The sequence below is a fragment of the Equus przewalskii genome, chromosome X, assembly GCF_037783145.1.
Source record: "Equus przewalskii isolate Varuska chromosome X, EquPr2, whole genome shotgun sequence".
Taxonomy (NCBI): Eukaryota; Metazoa; Chordata; class Mammalia; order Perissodactyla; family Equidae; genus Equus; species Equus przewalskii.
Window position 1 is genome coordinate 51,517,663 of NC_091863.1, and position 19,212 is coordinate 51,536,874.

The 19,212-nt window shown below is 42.7% G+C and overlaps 1 protein-coding gene and 1 long non-coding RNA gene across 2 annotated transcripts in view; one reads left to right on the forward strand and one right to left on the reverse strand.

The window, feature by feature from the left end:
- LOC139081171 (uncharacterized) overlaps positions 1 to 10,761 on the reverse strand; it is a 321,455-nt gene extending 310,694 nt beyond the window's left edge. The window contains exon 1 of the long non-coding RNA XR_011536261.1: positions 10,627 to 10,761. This is a non-coding gene — a long non-coding RNA (uncharacterized lncRNA). The remainder of the gene's footprint in view (positions 1 to 10,626) is intronic.
- AR (androgen receptor) overlaps positions 8,855 to 19,212 on the forward strand; it is a 162,996-nt gene continuing 152,638 nt past the window's right edge. Inside the window, exon 1 of the mRNA XM_070606311.1 lies at positions 8,855 to 11,522. Within this exon, the coding sequence (XP_070462412.1) occupies positions 10,021 to 11,522 (1,502 nt within the window). The 5' untranslated portion in view covers positions 8,855 to 10,020. The remainder of the gene's footprint in view (positions 11,523 to 19,212) is intronic.

Here is a 19,212-nt window from a genome sequence, read left to right on the forward strand (position 1 = left end):
GGAAAACAACCAGAATTGGTATCCTTTGTAATTCTATGAGAATGTAATCAGTTTTGGTCTGTTAGAAAATATTGTTTGCAGGGCCAGCCCCGAGGCCGAGAGGTTAATTTTGCATACTTTGCTTTGGCGGCCTAGGGTTTCACTGCTTTGGATCCTGGGTGTGGACATGGCACCACTCATCAAGCCATGCTGAGGCAATGTCCCACATACCCACATAGCACAACCAGAGGCACTCACAACTAGAACATACAACTATGTACTGGGGGTCTTTGAGGAGAAGAAGAAGAAAAACAAAAAGAAAGAAGATGGCAACAGATGTCAGCTCAGGTGCCAATCTTTAAAAGAAAAAAAAGGAAAATATTGTTTGCTTTCCTTTATGGTTTTGATCATCATAATTCCCAATTCCTGTATACAGAAGCTTGAATCATCTATCTAAATAAAGTAACAGATTTTCAACCGACAAATATCACAGCACTATTTGTGATTCATTAGATAAAGTATAAGAATTCCTACAAAGAAAGTTTTGATGTTCACAGATTAATTCATGATATTCTAAGGAGTTAGTTGCCCTGGGTCAAGGTGGAACTGAAGGGGTAGGGGGCATTTTCTCAGGGACTTGTGAGGTCATACATCTCTGAGGAGGTATTTAGAGGGAGGCAGTAGCAAAGGATTGTAAGACTCCACCTATAATGCATCCTCAGTTCCCCCTTGTGACTTCACTGTCAACTCTGCCCAGAAGCAGCTGCCAGGAAACCAAACTCCAGAAAATTTGTCCCAATTTCAAGATAGAGTTAGTTCAACCCTAACCAAAGTTTTCAGTTAGCTGCAAATAATGTGGTCTGGTGACAGGGTATTACTTATTGAGGGGAACTAATTACAGAAAATTCTGGCAGAAAATTCTGGTGTGAAAGAATGAACTCTGACAAAGGAGAATGCTGGTCCCTTACTTCTCTGCATCTGAATAACTGAATGATCTTAGGCAAGTCACTTCAGATTTAGAGGGCAGTTTACTCTTCTGTATAACAGAGCTAATAGTGCATACTTAACTTAACTTCAAAAGTTGCTATGAAAACTGACTGAGGTATTATATGCAAATATTCCTTATGAACCACGTTGTCCTATGCAACGGTCACTGCTGTCAGGGCCCAAAGATGCAGACACCATAGAGATAGGGTGAAGGCAACCCCTTTTTTGTTAATCTAGAGAAATAATATGGATGTAATGGCACTCATTCAGTGGTTCGCCTCTGCTAGCTTTGAACTCTACAAGGAGGCTCTGCTCCTATGAAAGAAAACAGTGATCTCAAGTGCATTTTTTGGCCTCATCCTGATTTCCCCAGAACACTCCATTCTTAAAAGCCCATAGGTGACATATGCTCTCTGATTGATGGTCATTTTCGCTTTTGGCAGCTATTGATTCCCTCCTCAGTACCTGGTAAAGCCAAAAAAATATGAACCAAAATTCCTTGTTATGTTGCCCTCTACAAATGTGTTTTTCAGCAATGAATGCTGCCAGGGACATTTCTAGAGTAGAATGGGATAAGGCCCTTTTGCTGGGAAAGTGTGAGATGTGGGTAGAGAGAAAGAGGCGTCTTGCTGAAATGATTTCCAATTGTTTATCTCTGCTTTATGTTTTGAAATCTTTTAAATGTGGAGTTTAAACTTTGAATCCAAATGTTATCCCTAGCACCTGAACTTGGGGTCAAATATCCTCAGGTATTTTGAAAAGTGAATAGCACTATACAGATGATACCAGTAATTAACTGTTGCCTAATGCCTGAGAGGCAATATGACATTCTGCTTTGTGTCAAATAGAGTAGGCTTCAAGTTCTAGCTCTGCCTCAATATTGCCATCTTTAAAATGGGAATAATAACAAATAATACTTCCCTTGGAGAGCTGTTGTAAGCATTACAAATGATATACATATTGGCACATAATGGGCAAATTATTATGATAATCCTTGTTACACATTTCTTTTGCATTCTTTTTTTTTGTTATTTCCACAACAAATTGTCAAGAAGGAAATTATTATCTCCATTTTACAAAAAAGTAAAAGGAGGCCCAAACTGGGAGATAAGCCAAAGGTCACAAAGGACATAAATAGGAGTGGAAAGTATTTTTATTCTTCATCAAATGTAACTGTAAAACCTGTTACAAAATGCCTTGCTATTCCGTAGATTCAATACTGGCCCCGTTCATCTAATGTTTGGTCTGCATGCTATGGATGGACAGGGCAACTCCCCAGAGCATCAGAGAGGCAGCTGAGGCATACTGGTAAGAGGTTAATTGCTTTGTGATAGAACATCTAGGTTCATAGTATTAGTGTCTTACCTTGGACAAATTACTTAATATTTCTGAGCCTCAATTTCTCCCTCTACAAAATAGAGATAACCCTTACTCATCTGGTTTCTTACACAAAAGTATGTAATTATCAATGTCCTGTAATTGCCATGTATCAGAGCGGATCCCTTGCGAATTGTAATTGTTAGCAGTCAAATAGCAGAGGTATTGACACATCTGTGTCTTTCTCATACCACTTTTGTAGTCTGCTTGCATTTAACATTTTATACCTACATTTTGGTTGAATGGAACATTTAGAGCTCTTGGTCCCAGTGCCTAGTAGAGTGCCTAGCACACAGTAGGAGTTCCACACTTTTGTCGAACAAATAAAAAATGAATGAATGGCAATATACAAGGCGAGGGTTATTGCCTAGTGGAGGAGGACAATTTTATATAAGACATGTATAACATATCCAATTGTGACAAGTGTTTTAAAAGAGATAAGAATAAAATGTTATATAAAGTAATTATGATTAATAAATCCATGAACGCTTTCCAGAGAACTTAACATTTCAGCTGTGCTTTGAAAGATACGTTGAATTTGGTCATGAGGGAAAGAAGGGACTAACATTTCAGTAAAAGAGAATAGCACGATCCAAAGGTAGGTAGCCTGAGACTCTAGGACATATTCAAAGGGAGCCCAAGAAGTCCAATATGGCTGTAGAGGTGGGTAGTTGGCAGGAGAACAAGATGGGAGAAGAGATTAGGACCTAACTGTGATAGACTTTAAAGGCTAGGCTAGGGAACTTGGACTTGAACCTGCAAGCCAGAGGTTGCAGATTGGCAGCTTATGAACTAATTTTTGTCCACAGACATGTTTTTGTTTTTGCTTTTTGTTGGGCTGAAAAAGGTTGGTCTGCATTATGTTTTTAAACCAATTGTATTAATGGTCAACTTTTTAAAAAAGTCAGGAGATTTCACATTAAAGTCTGGAATGTTGTTCTTAAAAATAATAGTACATCTGGAATACTGAGGCCAGATTCCTGCCTGGCAACAACCAGTTGGAGCTGAGTAGTGGCTGACCGCTTTAGATGGGGCATCTGCTCTCTAGTTGGCCACAGCCTGCACCACCAAACCTTTTTATCTCTCTAATACCAGGTTCTCTTCACTCACTTTTTTTTTTTACCTAGGAGACATTTGGGTTTGAAACCCCTAGTATAGGCAATTGAAGGTTATAGAGCAGAGGAGGGATCCTTTTACAGTCATCTTTTTAGAAAGAACTTTGTGATTCTGATTCTATTGACAATAACCTGGAAGAGGGTGATCAGGGGAGAAGTTAGGGCGAGAGCTTTAGGAAAGGATAAGATGAGATGGAGGCTGAAACATTGAGGTGCAGGAAGAAAATATGAGGCAAGAAAATAGTCCTTTACAACCCTCCAAGTGGAGGAAATAGCAAACATCCACAAATCAGCAGAGGGAAGAACTCTGAAGGGTTTATTCGTAACCTCCAAACCTCATTTCCAGTCCAACTCAAATGTAATTATATTAATGATTCTTCACTCTCCTTCCTAGAACATGAATGAGCACCTCAAAGACAGAGCCCACAGTGTCCTATTTATCAGTGAATCCCTAGTGCCTAGCACAGAGCCTGGCAAGCAGTAAGTGCTTAATAAATACTCCTTCAACGCATGAATTGGAGGGATTCTCTACTGTACCTATAGATGGAGGAAAAGTTTATTACATTCCTCAGCATGCTAAAACCACCGGGATTTTTTATAAACCCCCAAAGCCAAACACATAGTTTGGACATCAAATTTTAATTCTGTGGAAATAGAATCCATCCCTACATTCAACAGATATTTATCGAGCACTGACCATGTACCACACCAGGCTGAGTCCTAAGGATTCAATGATGAACAAAACCAACACAGTCCTTGCTCTCAGGAAACAAACTTATGGCCTACTGAGGAAAATAGATATTAAACCACTAAATGCACAATTAGCATTAATTGTATTTGTGAGAAATCCTCCAAAGGACAAATACTGAGTACTGTTAAAACATATTTAAAGGCCTGTGAGTGGTGAAATTGAGCTAGCCTAGGAGGTCCAGGAAGTCTTGCTGGAAGTGCTATATGCATAGGCATTAATTAAATGAATGGGGAAGAGGATGAACCAGCATTTCAGGCTCAGGGAACAGCATATGCAAAGGCAGGAAGGACTATGTGGTATTTGAGGAACTCTGAATAAAAGCCAGTGTGAGCGGAGCTCAGAAAGAAGGAGGAAAAGAGGTATGAGATGAAATAAGAGAGGTGGAGAGACATCAGATCATGTAGGATCTGGTCAAATATTTGGACATTTATACTAAGAGCAATGGGAAGCCAGAGACAAAATTTAAGTAGGAGAATGATGCAACCAGATTCAACTCTAAAAAGGAACCTTCTACACAAACATATATTGACAATTGATTATTAACATAGGTCTAAAGTCAATTAAGAGGAGAAAGGATAGTCTTATCAACAAATTGTGCTGAAACAATAGAACATCTATATACAAAAGAGCTGGATATTCATACAAAAATTAACTCAAAAGGGATCACAGACCTAAATATAAAACGGAAAACTACACAACTTCTAGAAAAAAGCCACAGGTTTTTAAAAACACAGTTTGTGATCCCGAGTTAGAAAAAGATTTCTTAGATCTGACACAAAAAACATAATCCATAAATGAACAAACTGATAAAGTGGACTTCATCAGAATTAAAATTTTCTGCTCTTAAAAGGATGCTGGTAAGACAATGAAGACAAACACAAACTGACAGAAAATATTGATGAATCATATTTCTGATAACAGAGATATCACCACAAGAATGGCCAAAATCTGGAATACTGACAACACCAAATGCTGACAAGGATGCGGAGTAATAGTAATTCTCATTCATTGCTGGTGGAAACGCAAAATAATACAGCCATTTTGGAAGACAGTTTTATGGTTTCTTATAAAACTAAACATGATGTTAGTATATGATCCAGCAATTACGCTCCTTGGTATTTACTCAAAAGAGTTGAAAACTTATGTCCACACAGAAACCTGCATATGATGTTTATAGCAGCTTTATTCATAATTGCCAAAACTTGGAAGCATCAAGATGTCTTTCACTAGCTGAATGGATAAATAAACTATGGTACATCCAGACAATGGAATATTATTTAGTACTAAAAAGAAATGAACTATCAAGTCACAAAAAGACATCAAGAAATCTTAAGTGCACATCACTAACTGAAAGAAGACAATCTGACAGGCTCATGTTGTATGATTCCAACTATATGATGTTTTGGAAAAGGTAAAACTATGGAGACAGTAAAAAGATCAGTGACTGCCAGGAGGTGGTGGGGGGATGAATATACAGAGCACAAATGATTTTTTAGGACAGTGAAAATACTCTGTATGATATCATACATGATGGGTAAATATCATTATACATTTGTCCAAACCCATAGAATGTACAACATTAAGGGTAAACCCTAATGTAAACAAAACTATGGACTTTGGGTGATTATGATGTGTCAATGTAGGTTCATCAATTGTTACAAATGCACCACTCCTGTGGGCGATGTTGATTATGGGGGAGGCTGTGCATGTGTAGTGGCAGGGGGTATATGGGAAATCTCTGTGCTTTTCCCTCAGTTTTGTTGTGATCCTTAAATTGCTCTAAAAAATTGTCTTAATTAAATAAAAAGTCCTTCTGGCTGCTCAATGCTGAACTGACTCTAAGAAAGTAACAAGAGTGGAAGGAGGGAGACCATTTACGGTAGTCCAAGAAAGAAATGACAGAGCCTTGAACTAGGCTGGCAGTAGCAGAGATGAAGAGAAGTGGGCAGATTTGTGAGATATTTAGAAAATAAAACGCATGGGACTTGGAGAACGTCCACCATTTTCCAAAGGTCAGCTAATGCTGGCTTCCCAGAGCAAGGAGCTAGGGAAAATTTCATTAACAAATCCCCTCTGAAATTGCAGGGGGAACCCATGGCAAAAATCCTCAACTCAAACTTCCCGAGAGGACACCACTGGTTACGTTGCTTGATTGTTAAAAAATGCAAAGAAGAAGAAGAAAAGGACGAAGGGAAGAAGAAAGATGGCATAAGCACATATGTCTCTTGATCTTCTTAAAAGCAATGAGAGGAAAATAAAATTTGAGATGGGAGATCAGAGTCCAAAACTCAAAATAAAGTATATGCCCCTATTATTTCCACAGTAGTTAGCCTTTCCTGACAATGATATAAATGTTGATAGCATCACCTTTAAAAATAAAGCACAACAAAGTGATCCTTCAGATTTGTAGAACGTTTTCCATTTTACAAAGTTGTTCTATACACATGATCTCCATTAACTACTATATCAGCTTTCTGATGGTAGGTCTTATTGGCCACAATTTTGTGATGAGAAAACTATGAAGACAATTTTGGCACTGTGAAAGCAACACGAACATTGGAATCTCCAGCTCTGGGTTCATTCGAATGTCTGCTGGGCTGCCATTTATTCAGTGGGCAACTTTGGAGAATTCTCACCTTAATTTTTTTTAGGCTTCCTTGCTTATAACTACCCTCGTCACCCCTGTTCATTAGTCATTTCACTACTATTAGCATCCCCATTCATACCCATCCTCTATTGGGTGTAAATAAAAGGAAAACTCAAGTCTGTCACCACACTCTAAATTGTCAATGTTAGAAAGACCATCTGGTCCCCTCTTTACCTCCTCCTCTCCCCATTTCACATAACAAGAAACTGAAGCTGAGGGAGAAGAAGAGATTCACTGTCAGTCTGTAGACAAATAGTTCTCCTGGCTCTGAGACCTATTTTATTTCCATTCTACTTTTCTGCCAGCCCAGCTGACTCAATTCCTTTTGAGCAATCCGAGTTAAAAGATTTGCTGCTACTAGAGGTTGTGATGACTACTCAAACAAGGTTTTTAAATATCTGTGCATTTCAATTACATATTCCTGTTTCTCATTACAATAGGGACTTGAGAATTAGCCTTGTTACAATTTGATATCTCTATGAATAAAGCTGCTTCTTTACCATAAGGAGTGATTTGTGAGATTCTCCACCAACAAAGTGGGGTATATGTGGAATAAGTCCAGGCAGGGCTGAAGCCATTAACTCCTCTGGGGACTTTTTTACCTCCTCTGGGGAAAAGCTGCTCAGGCCTTTGTATTCTGGAAGGTTCATTTACAGCCCTTTCCCAAATGGTCTCGACATTGATAAGTCTAGCTTAAATAGCAACGAGATGGAAGACTAGTTTAGGTTCTACTAATGTGGAACACAAAACAAATTATGTTCTTGCTTCAATGACTTCATCTGGAAAATAGAGCTGATCATGCCCACTCTTCCCTGCCTTTAGGATTAAGTTATCTCCTTTGGTCACAGTAAATAAATGTCCACGATGCTTGGCTGTGAACAAGATAAGACTCTGTAGAAGCTTGTAAAAAGTAGAAGAGGCCCAGTCAAAAATCTCCACTAGCCTTCTGGGACAGATCCAGACTTCTAAGGAATTTAAAAGCTAGGGAGTCCCAGGGCCCCTGCTGACACACAAAGAAATCTCCTTCCCTAGAGGTCTCCCCTTCCATTTTCTACTCTTCTATTTCCACCTGCCTCTTCATCTTGACTCAGGGACAATGGGACCTCCTCCACAACGGGGCAACTGCAGTATCCCATGTCCCCCTCCACTCCTGGCTGTCCACCAAGAGGAAGAAAAGCAGTTCTATGTAGGTTCTATACCTCTAGTGCAGTTTGCAAGCTTGAAATACACAAAGGCAATTTGGAAAAGCAAGTGCCTGTATATAAGTAAACGTCGGCAAAATCCGGGACAAAATCGAGGTCCCTGTGTACATGACAAGTGTTTCTGTTGTTTGTGCATTCGCCTGCTTCTCTGAGTGCTTGCCTTTGCAAGTCTAGATAGGTGAGAGGTGTGTGGTTAGAGGCAATTCCACAAAGTAAAAAGGGAAGAGAAGAGGACAGAGATGAACTCTGGTTCCCAGGCAGAGGGATCCTAGAGCAACCGGTACCAGGCCACGAGGCCCAATCCACCCCTATGGAGAAATCTGAAAGGTTTCAACAAGTATTGGCTGGTTTGGCCATAGCTTGTTCTTCAGTTTGTAGGAGACTGTCTGTGCTTCTTGGTAGCCCCTGAACATAGTCCCTCAAAGAAGCTGGTACTCCTATTGCCCGTTCCCACTCCCTCTCTCTTCCCTCACAGGCACAGTGTCTGTTTTGAGATGGGACTTAAGAACCAAATCTGGTAAGAGCAAGCCTCCTGGAGCTCCAGGAGCCCTGTCCTCAAAATAAAGCTCCGGGTTAAAGCTTCAGCCCTGGCGTCTAAAACCTGGTCTAGGAAAGTAGGAAGTATTCCGGGAGCTGGGGTCCTCCTCGGGTAGAGCAATACTCTCCTGCCCTCACCCACGCTGCGCCAGCACTTGTTTCTCCAAAGCCAACCGGCGTTAGCGTGCGGTGAGGGGAGGGGAGAAACGGAAAGGGGAGGGGAGGGGAGGGAGAAAGGAGGTGGGAAGGCAAGGAGGCCGCCCCAGCGGGGGCGGGACCCGACTAGCAAACTGTTGCATTTGCTCTCCACCTCCCAGCGCCCCCTCTGAGATCCTGGGGAGTCAGCTTGCTGAGAGAACCAGAGGGTCCCGAGCAAGCCTGGAGGCACAGGAGGCGACGGAGCCGCTTCAGTGCGGGACAGGAGCCGAAGGGAGCCACCGCGTCAACCCCAGACCCGCTCTGGCGACAGCCAACGCCTTTTGCAGTGCGGCGGCTTCTAAGCCGCTGCCCCGGAGCTGCCCTTTCCTCTTCGGTGAAGTTTTTAAAAGCTGCTAGAGACTTGGAGGAAGCGAAGAAAGTGCCGGGTAGGACTGACGGCTGTCTTTGTCCTCCAACCCTCCACCCTGCCCCCCCCCCCAACCCAACCCAGGTCTCCTCTCCTGCTGCTGCCTCCGCCCGCTCCTCTCTGTCCCCCCCGCCCCCCCACAACCCTCCCTTCCAGTTGGCCCAGCGCGGCCAGCCGGAGTTTGCAGAGAGGTAACTCCCTTTGGCTACAAACTGGCGAGCTAGCTGCACGTTGCAAAGACGGCTCTGGGAAGCCAGGCGATCGGGGAGCCGCTTCAGCACTGAAGCCGGGACCTGGTTAGTTAGGAAGCACGCGGGTCTGGCCCCCAGGTTCCCCTCGTTCCCTCTCCACCTCCCCCTGCCCCTCCCTGTACCCCGCCAGTTTCCAAGGCCAGAGATCAAAGGATAAAAAGACAGTCACGGCTTTAGTAGCCAAAACAACAACAACCAACCGCAAAACAAACCAAAACCAAAAACCAAACCAAACCAAAAAGACCATAACTGGGTCCCTATTTGCACCTGTTTCAGGGGACACTGAACTTGAAGGCAGAGGGTTTTCCTTTTTTTTTTTTCCCCTTCAAGATTTGAGCATCTTTTGAATCTACCCTCCAAAGTATTTAGGAACAGACTGTGAGCCTAGCAGGGCAGATCGTGTCCAGCGCGTGTTTTCCTCTGCAAGAGACTTTGAGACTGTCAGAGCGCTTTCGTGTGGTTATTTCTGCAAGTTTCCTCCCCAGGAGCTTCCCGCAGGTGGGCAGCTAGCTGCAAGGACTACCGCATCACAGCCTGTTGAACTCTTCTCAGCAAAAGAAGGGGAGGCTGGATAAAGGAATTAGGTGGAAGATTCAGCCAAGCTCCAGGATGGAGGTGCAGTTAGGGCTGGGGAGGGTCTACCCCCGGCCACCGTCCAAGACCTATCGAGGAGCTTTCCAGAACCTGTTCCAGAGTGTGCGCGAAGTGATCCAGAACCCGGGCCCCCGGCACCCTGAAGCCGCGAGCGCAGCACCTCCCGGCGCCCATTTGCAGCAGCAACAGGAGACCAGTCCCAGGCAGCAGCAGCAGCAGGGTGAGGATGGCTCACCTCAAACCCAGAGCAGAGGCCCCACAGGCTACCTGGCCCTGGAGGAGGAACAGCAGCCTTCACAACAGCCCTCAGCCCCCGAGGGCCACCCGGAGAGCGGTTGCGTCCCAGAGGCCAGAGCCGCCTTGGCCGCCGGCAAGGGGCTGCAGCAGCAGCCACCAGCACCTCCGGACGAGGATGACTCAGCTGCCCCATCCACGTTGTCCCTGCTGGGCCCCACTTTCCCAGGCTTAAGCAGCTGCTCCGCCGATCTTAAAGACATACTGAGCGAAGCCGGTACCATGCAACTCCTTCAGCAGCAGCAGCAGGAGGTAGTATCAGAAGGCAGCAGCAGCGGGAGAGCGAGGGAGGCAGCCGGGGCTCCCACCTGCTCCAAGGACAGTTACCTAGGCTGCAGTTCGACCATCTCGGACAGTGCCAAAGAGTTGTGTAAGGCAGTGTCGGTGTCTATGGGCTTGGGTGTGGAGGCATTGGAGCATCTGAGCCCTGGAGAACAGCTTCGGGGAGATTGCATGTACGCCCCGCTCCTGGGAGGTCCACCCGCTGTGCGTCCCACTTCTTGCGCCCCGCGGGCGGAATGCAAAGGTTCTCTGCTGGATAATGGCCCAGGCAAGGGCACCGAAGAGACTGCTGAATATTCCCCTTTCAAGGCAGGTTACGCCAAAGGGCTGGATGGCGAGAGCCTGGGCTGCTCTGGCAGCGGCGAAGCCGGGGGCTCCGGAACGCTTGAGCTGCCATCCACTCTGTCTCTCTACAAACCTGGAGCAGTAGACGAGGCAGCAGTTTATCAGAGTCGCGACTACTATAACTTTCCGCTAGCCCTGCCCGGGCCGCCGCCCCCTGCGCCGCCTCCCCATCCTCACGCCCGCATCAAGCTGGAGAACCCGCTGGACTATGGCAGCGCCTGGGCCGCGGCGGCGCAATGCCGCTATGGGGACTTGGCGGGCCTGCACGGCGGGGGTGCAGCGGGACCGGGCTCGGGCTCACCCTCAGCCGCTGCCTCCTCTTCCTGGCACACTCTCTTCACAGCGGAAGAAGGCCAGCTGTATGGGCCCTGTAGCGGGGGCGGGGGTGGCAGCGCAGGCGAGGCAGGTACTGTAGCCCCCTATGGCTACACTCGGCCACCTCAGGGGCTGGCTGGCCAGGAAGGCGACTTCCCCCCACCCGATGTGTGGTATCCCGGCGGCATGGGGAGCAGAGTGCCCTATCCAAGTCCCAGTTGTGTCAAAAGCGAGATGGGTCCCTGGATGGAGAGCTACTCCGGACCTTACGGGGACATGCGGTAAGTTTCTCCTACTAGGAATGTCTTTCAGGTTAGAGTCAGTGTGTGTTCTGAGGCATCTATCCGTTCCTTCCCGCGTGAACAGTCTGCCCCTGCGAGAGCTCAACAGGGTTTCATAGGAAGGGCCGCCCTAAATCTGGAGCCTTCGCTGGATTCCTGGCCTGCCAAAAATTCGGTCTTCGCGGTCTGAACCCCCACTGTGCGCCCCAATCCCCGCCGCTGTGAGCCCTGGATGCTGGTGCCTTTCCAGATTCCTTGACAACCCTCCCAACTCCAGCCTCCTAAAATCCTCACTGCCTAGAAGTACTCCATGTCCTGAGGGCTCTAAACTTGAACCCAGTTGCAAGGACCACCTTGGAAATAAAGGTGTTAAGCCCTTCACTACTTTTTCTCCTCTCCTCCCCTAAATCTGAGAACCTGGACAAGAAATTTGGACAGTTTCTCCGGTTAGGGTCTGTTAGAGTTTGCCCTCCAGCCTGTTGCCAGTCTTGCCAGGTTAGAGGCAAAAAGACTGGCCCAAGTTTTTCTCAGCCCGCTTCCACCAAAGAGATAAAATGGAGTGCCTGTATTCGGGGAAGAAGGTGGTCTCTGGGTTCTGAGGGCTGTTCTGTGAAGAAGGGGTGAAGTCCCTTTCCTGGCAACAACTGAAAACTTGTCCCAGGGTTGGAGTTCAGCGGAGAGAATCCAACCAGGCACAATTAGAGCAGGCAAAGGTAGGGGAAAACCAAAGGACAGCTTTCTTGGTAAACACTGGGCAGGATTTGCCCTCACAGGTTGACTATGTTGGAAGCAGCTCCTTGGGTCGGTTTTCTCTTATAAAGTATTTATTTTCTCTGTGGATTATAACAGATCACAGTCCCCTACTTCAAGTTTGCATCAGATCTATAAAGAGGAGAATATTCTTTTAAAGAACAATTTAGCCAGATTTGAGTTGACTTATAAAAGTGTTGGAAAAAAATTTAAAGGAGTTCCTGTTATTCCAGTGTGCTCAGAAATCTGCTTTTGAGTGGGAGGAATGAGGTTCTTCAATATAATCCTTCATTTTAAGGACATGCTTACATTTTAAAACATGACTGTTTTCAACATGCTTACATGCTTACATTTTAAACATGACTGCTACCAAATTGAGTAAGAACTGTTAGGGACCTATGAGCCATAATTTTGCCTAAGAGTTTTAATTAGGACATGAGCAAAGTGGTCCTCAGTGTGTTCTGGATTATTAAAAATTCCTCCTTACCACAGTTGTTGAGCTTCTTGGAGACCATGTTGAAGATTTTTCCCCAAAAGCAAACTAAGATATTAGTTTATCTCAGTGAGGAAGGGAATATTGACTGGGGAACTAATTCCTCAGGTCTGCTGGGTAGTGATGTTCCCACGGACTTGTGTCTTGTTCTGTTTCTGTAACTATTTTCTTTTCTCTGTGACCTTTCCAAAATTTCTTTGTTAGCCTTAGCATCTTTGTTTGACAACTTAAATCTATCGGTTTGCCTCCTTTCACTGACACTTCTGTTCTTTGAAGGTTGATAGCACAGTGTTGGCACAGAAAGAGGAGGATAGGACTTCATAAAATATTTTTTGGGGGGCTATTGAAGAAACAGCTTCGTACGAGGCTTTACATCCTGTTAGCTTTTTAACGTTTGGCTTACAGGACTTTCAGAGGGTTCATTTATATTGTCAAAGTCTTACTCAGTTAATTTGGAGTTAAAAAAAATTTCATAATGTGGTTATACCATGGGATAAAAGGTCTTCATTTTATAAGAACAGATTTACTCGGCAGGCTTAGTTTTTTCCTAGGGCTATCCTAGTCAGCGGAGCCCTCTTCTACTGTGAACTTTTCCAGGAGGAGGAGGGGAAATATCTAAGGAGCTTCTTGACCTACTATGTAACCCAGTCACTGGATCCTTCCTCTTCTGCATGCACCCCCCCCAACCACTAACTCAGTTAACAGGGAAGAAATGAATGATTCCACATATTTGTTGAGATGTGTGTCTTCCAAGACATAACCTGAAATTTTCAGGAGGTGGTTATAGACAACAAAAAGTTCTTCCCATCAGGTGTACAGTAAATTAGGTGATTTTATCCCAGGTCTTAACGGAAAAACTTCCCTATTAAAAAGACCTGCTTAAATTAATGACCTCAACTAGTGAAAATTTAGCAGTATCCAAAGAAAGTACAAGATTATTTAATCTTTCCTGGTTTGCGATTGCTGCACTGGTTGTGGAAGTCTAGTGAAAGGAAAAACTGGTGTTCCTATCTTGTGAGCTGACAAAGAATTTTCATTTCTAGGATATAGAAAATCCTTGAGTCAGTTTTTTGAAAATTTTCAATTTCATCAGAGTGCAGCCAATCCCAATCTAAAAGTTGAAATTGTCTTACTTTCTTTTTCTTTCTCTCTCTTTGTAGGGGCACAGTTTGGTGAGAGGCAAGGGATTTTTTAAGCCAAAACCAGAACTTCCACCCTCTCTGTATTGCATGCATTATTTGCCAACTTTGAGTTAAAATCTCAAAATCGTACAGGCTTCCAATAACCTGTTGGATTCCTCCCTTTTCCAATTGTGTGTGTTCATACACATTAGTTAATTGTAGGGGGGATTCTTTTTAACTTTAGTAATTTCTTGAATAACTTTATACATCTACAGTGTTTCTGCAGGGAGGAGAGAGGCCGAACGTGCCCCCCCCCCCCGCTTTTTTACTTAATTTAGCATGTGGTCTGAACAGAAGGAATAGTAAAAAGTGATGAGGCTTGTGTACAACCCTGATGATATTTTATGGACCTGCCTTCTTTCAGAGATCAAACAAGACCACAGCTTTCTTAATTGACCACTGTCCCACTTGACAGAAGTAGAGCCCCTTATATCCCAGCAAGCAGAACAATAATATGACAAATATTTATTCTTGGGAGTTGAGGTCCAGGAAAGGCTGTGTAGGAATTAGAGTTGGGGTTTAGATAAATTATCCAGATACAAAAAGAACATTTTAATTTTTCTTTTGGTAATTTATTCTGGTCTTCATTATAGGTGGTATTTTTGTAATGCTTTGAGATTGGCAAATCCTGCCTTTCTCTATTGGTTATTTTTTAAAAAGACATTTTATTAATTCCTCTTTCTGTCTTCTCTCTACTCCTCAGTTATTAAGCAGCTTTTTATGAGTATCTTGTGAGGAGCAGTTTGTCTATTTTGTAAAGCAGAAGTTTGCTTTGGGACCAAGATAGACTGACGGTCTATTGTTCGTAGGGCTTGAGTGTCAATATGTTGGAAAGTAGCATCCTTTCTCCATGGTCAACAAATAGGTGGTGAGTTCTGTCTGGGTACCAGTAATCAGAACCCGAGGACCAAATAACCACACTGCGTGGTTCCCTATTTGGAAATATGTACAAGAGGTAGGGATGGAAGGCTCCTCTTGGTTGTCCAGAAAGTATTTCTCTCAGCTCAGCCAAAGGTTAACATCAGTGAGAAATATTTTCCAAGAAATCTGCAGCCTTCCGATTGCAGGGTCACTTTGGGGTGCTTTCTTGCCAGTGCTAGTTTTACGTCATCAGACTTCCGTTCTTTGAGCTGTAAACTTTGATATAATATATTGAATTTACTCACACTTTTAATTTTCTTTTTTAAGTGTTTTTCTTCCCTGTATTAATTTTCTCATCTGGTGTACATATATGCATTTAAAACAGAATTCTTTGGTCTCCTGAGTCTCACTTGTACTATGGCGGCTCTTGGTGGGATTATGTGAGTTGAAGTTAAGGACATGGACAATTTTATTATTATTATTATTATTATTATCATTATTAGTTTCATGGTAACATCAAGATCACCAGTTCCGTCAGAACTCTGCTTAAGCAGGGAGCAGAATGCTGGATGGGTGTGGCAAGCAAGGGGCTTATTTTATAACCAAATCTGAAATCATGATTCTGAAAAACAAAAAGCAAACAAAAATCGAGTTTTGCGAGGTTAGTTGGAGAGGAAAAAGAAACCTCTCCCTACCACTTACTCTTCCACCATTTTCTCTTTGTCTGCAGCTTCCTTAAGTGCTGCCTGTCCCTGATTTTCTTTCATTCCACTCCTTTCATGTTTTTGACATTGAAATATAGATTCTCTCTACTTTTCAGGATATTTTTCTCATTACACTTGTGGCATGCTCCGAAAGAATTTTTTTTTTTTTTAAATCTGGAGAGTAAGAGATCAGATCAACCCCAGAACCTCTATTTTAAGACTGCATGACTTTGAAGGGATTGCAAAATGAATAGCGAGGCTTTTCTACCTTGAGGTGAGAGCCTGATTCAACAGCTGCTGAGGGAGCTGAACGAGATGGCTTGAGGACTTGGCAATGTAATGAAGTATTTTTCCGGCTGCTGTCTCTCTTGATTTCTGTCTCTCTCTCTCTCTACTGGCCATTTTGGCAACCCTTTCTCAAAGCCTGAGAATAACTGAGCCCTCTTCCCTCTGAGACAGCTCTGTTTGGGTCAGACCTCCGCTGCACTTTCACAAGCAATACCTAATCTGCTTGTGAGGTTGCTTGCTACAAGTGTACTTTCATGCTGATGTTAGATGTAAGTTAATCATTTGAAAACAAAGAAAGATATTAAATTATTCTACCTCAGACTCCCCCTGCCAGCATTCCATCAAGTTCTGAGATGTTGAATTCCAAGTAAGCTATTCTCGTCCTAAACACAAAATTGACTTTTCTTTTCGTTGCTTGTAAAGTTCTGAACAGTTACCAATAGTGGTTGGCATTCATCATATTGAAGAGAGTGATGAAATTTCATATCTATATACCAACCTTTTCGAAGAAAAGACCAAGGGTCTTCCAGTTTATTCACCAGCACTTACGTAAGTTTGAGTAGGCTAGGAGAGTGCTTAATGAACACCTCTTTGCTAGTTGTGGGAGTAGAAATAGTTGCGTTTTCTGTAACATTTGTTCACCACGGCGGGGAACCTCTCTAGAGCAGTTTTTCTGATGGTATTTTAGACTGTTGTTCAGTAAGGGCTACTTTCAGTGGCTGCTCGTAGAGATGACATACTGTGATTTATACATAATTCCTTGCAGATTGATGGGTGCCACCACCCCTTCTCCTTCACACTGATTCAGTTCCTGCTGCCAACCCGCAGGCCACAGTAGGGTTGAGAGTCGCTCATCTAAATAAGCTTATAGCTCTGAAGTGCTGGTTATTTGAGAATGCTGCCAATTTACATCATGCAGTACCTGAGTTTTATTTTTCTAATAACAGCTTTATTGAGACATAATTCACAATCTATAAAATTCACCCATTTAAAGTGTACAGCTCAATGGTTTTTAGTGTATTCAGAGTTAGACAAACTTCACCACAATCAATTTTAGAATGTTTTAATCACTTAGCAGTCAACTCCCACCCCCAACTCTGAGCAACTATCAACCACCAATCTACTTTTGGTCTCTATGGATTTGCTTATTCTGACATCTCATATAAGTGGAATTATGCAGTATATAGTCTTTTGTGACTAGCTTCTTTCACATAGAATAATATTTTCAATGTTCATCCATGTTGAGGCGTACCCCAGTACCTCATTCTTTTTTATACCCAAATAACGTTCCATTATATAGATCTATCTGATCTATTTTATCTATCTGTTCATCATTTGATGGACATTAGAGTTGTTTCCACCTTTTGGCTATTATGAATAATACTGCTGTGAATATTCACGTGCAAGTTTTTTTTTGTGAAAGTGTTTTCAATTCCTTTGGGTACATACTTAGGAGTGGAGTTTCTGGGTCATATGGTGACTCAGTGTTTAACATTTTCTTTTTCATTTTCATTTTATTTTTTATTTTGTTGAGCTCATAATAGTTTCTAACATTGTGAAATTTCTGTCGTACATTATTATTTGTTGATCACTGTATATACGTGCCCCTTCACACTTTATGCCTGCCCCCAACCCACTTCCCCTCTGGTAATCACTAATCTGTTCTCTTGGTCCATATATTTGTTTAATGAATGATAATTTTTTAAAAAATTACTGTTGTTTATTTTCTGATTATAGAAGTAATTATTGTTTATTATGGAAAATAGAAAAAAGTTATGACATAAATTTACAAAATTACAAAATAAAACAAGTCATCTCTAATTGCACCCTGAGACATAACCTCTTGCTTTGTAAGGTTCTTCCAGTTTATTTTTTCCCTGAGTATATGTATATTTTTTCTTCAATTATTTTTTTATTGAGTTCATAATAGTTTACATCAATGTGAGATTTCAGTTGTACATTATTTCTTGACTGTCACCACATAAGTGCACCCCTTCATCCCCTGTACCCACCCCCCACTCTCCTTCCCCTGGTAACCACTGAACTATATTCTTTGTCCATGTACGAGTTTATATTCCACATATGAGTGAAATCATCTGGTGTTTGTCTTTCTCAGACTGGCTTATTTCACTTAGCATAATTCCCTCTAGGTCCTTCCATGTTATTGCAAATGGGATGAATTTGTCTTTTTCTTGGCTGAGTAGTATTCCATTGTGTGTGTGTGTGTGTGTATGCCACTCTTGTTTGTCCAATCATTGATCAATGGGCACTTGGGTTGCTTCCATGTCTCGGCTATTGTGAATAGTGCTGCAGTGAACATAGGGGTGCATATGTTACTTTGGATTGTTGATTTCAAGTTGTTAGGGTAGATATCCAGTAGTGGGATAGCTGGGTCATATGGTATTTCTACTTTTAGATTTTTGAGGAATCTCCATACTGTTTTCCATAGTGGGTGCACCAGTTTGCATTCCCACCAGCAGTGTATGAAGGTTCCCTTCTCTCCACACCCTCTCCAACATTTATTATTTTTAGTCTTAGTGATTATAGCCTTTTTAACAGGCGTAAGGTGGTATCTTAATGTAGTTTTGATTTGCATTTCCCTGATGATTAGTGATGTTGAACATCTTTTCATGTGTTTATTGGCCATCTGTATATCTTCTTTGGAAAAATATCTGTTCATCCAATCTGCCCACTTTTTGATCCAGTTGTTTGCTTTCTTATTGTTCAGTTGTGTGAGTTCCTTATATATAATGGAGATTAACCCCTTATCAGATATATGATTTGCAAATATTTTCTCCCAGTTGGTGGGTTGTCTCTTTGTTTTCAGCCTCGTTTCTTTGGCCTTGCAGAAGCTCTTTAGTCTGATGAATTCCCACTTGTTTATTTTTTCTTTTGTTTCCCTTGTCTGAGAGGAAGATTAGTCCTGAGCTAACATTGGTTGCCAATCTTCCTCTTTTTTCGCTTGGGGAAGGTTAGCCCTGACCTAGCATCTGTGCCAGTCTTCCTCCACTTTGTATGTGGATGGCTGCCACAGCATGGCTGACAAGTGGTATACGTCTGTACCTGGGATCCAAACCTGCAAACCCTGGCCGCCAAAGTGGAGCATGCCTAACTTAACCACTATGCCATGGGGCCAACTCCTGTGTTTATTAACCTTTTGATAACTCCCAAACTGTTTTCAAAAGTGGCTGCCCTATTTTACAATCCCACCAGCAATGTATGAGTTCCAATTTCTTCACATATCTGCCAATACTTGTTATTGTCTGTCTTTTTAATTATAGTTGTCCTAGTGGGTGTGAAGTGGCACCTCAATGTGGTTTTGATTTGCATTTCTCTAATGACTAATAATATTAAGCATCTTTTCATGTGCTTATTGGTTATTTGTATATGTTCTCTGGAGAAATGTCTATTCA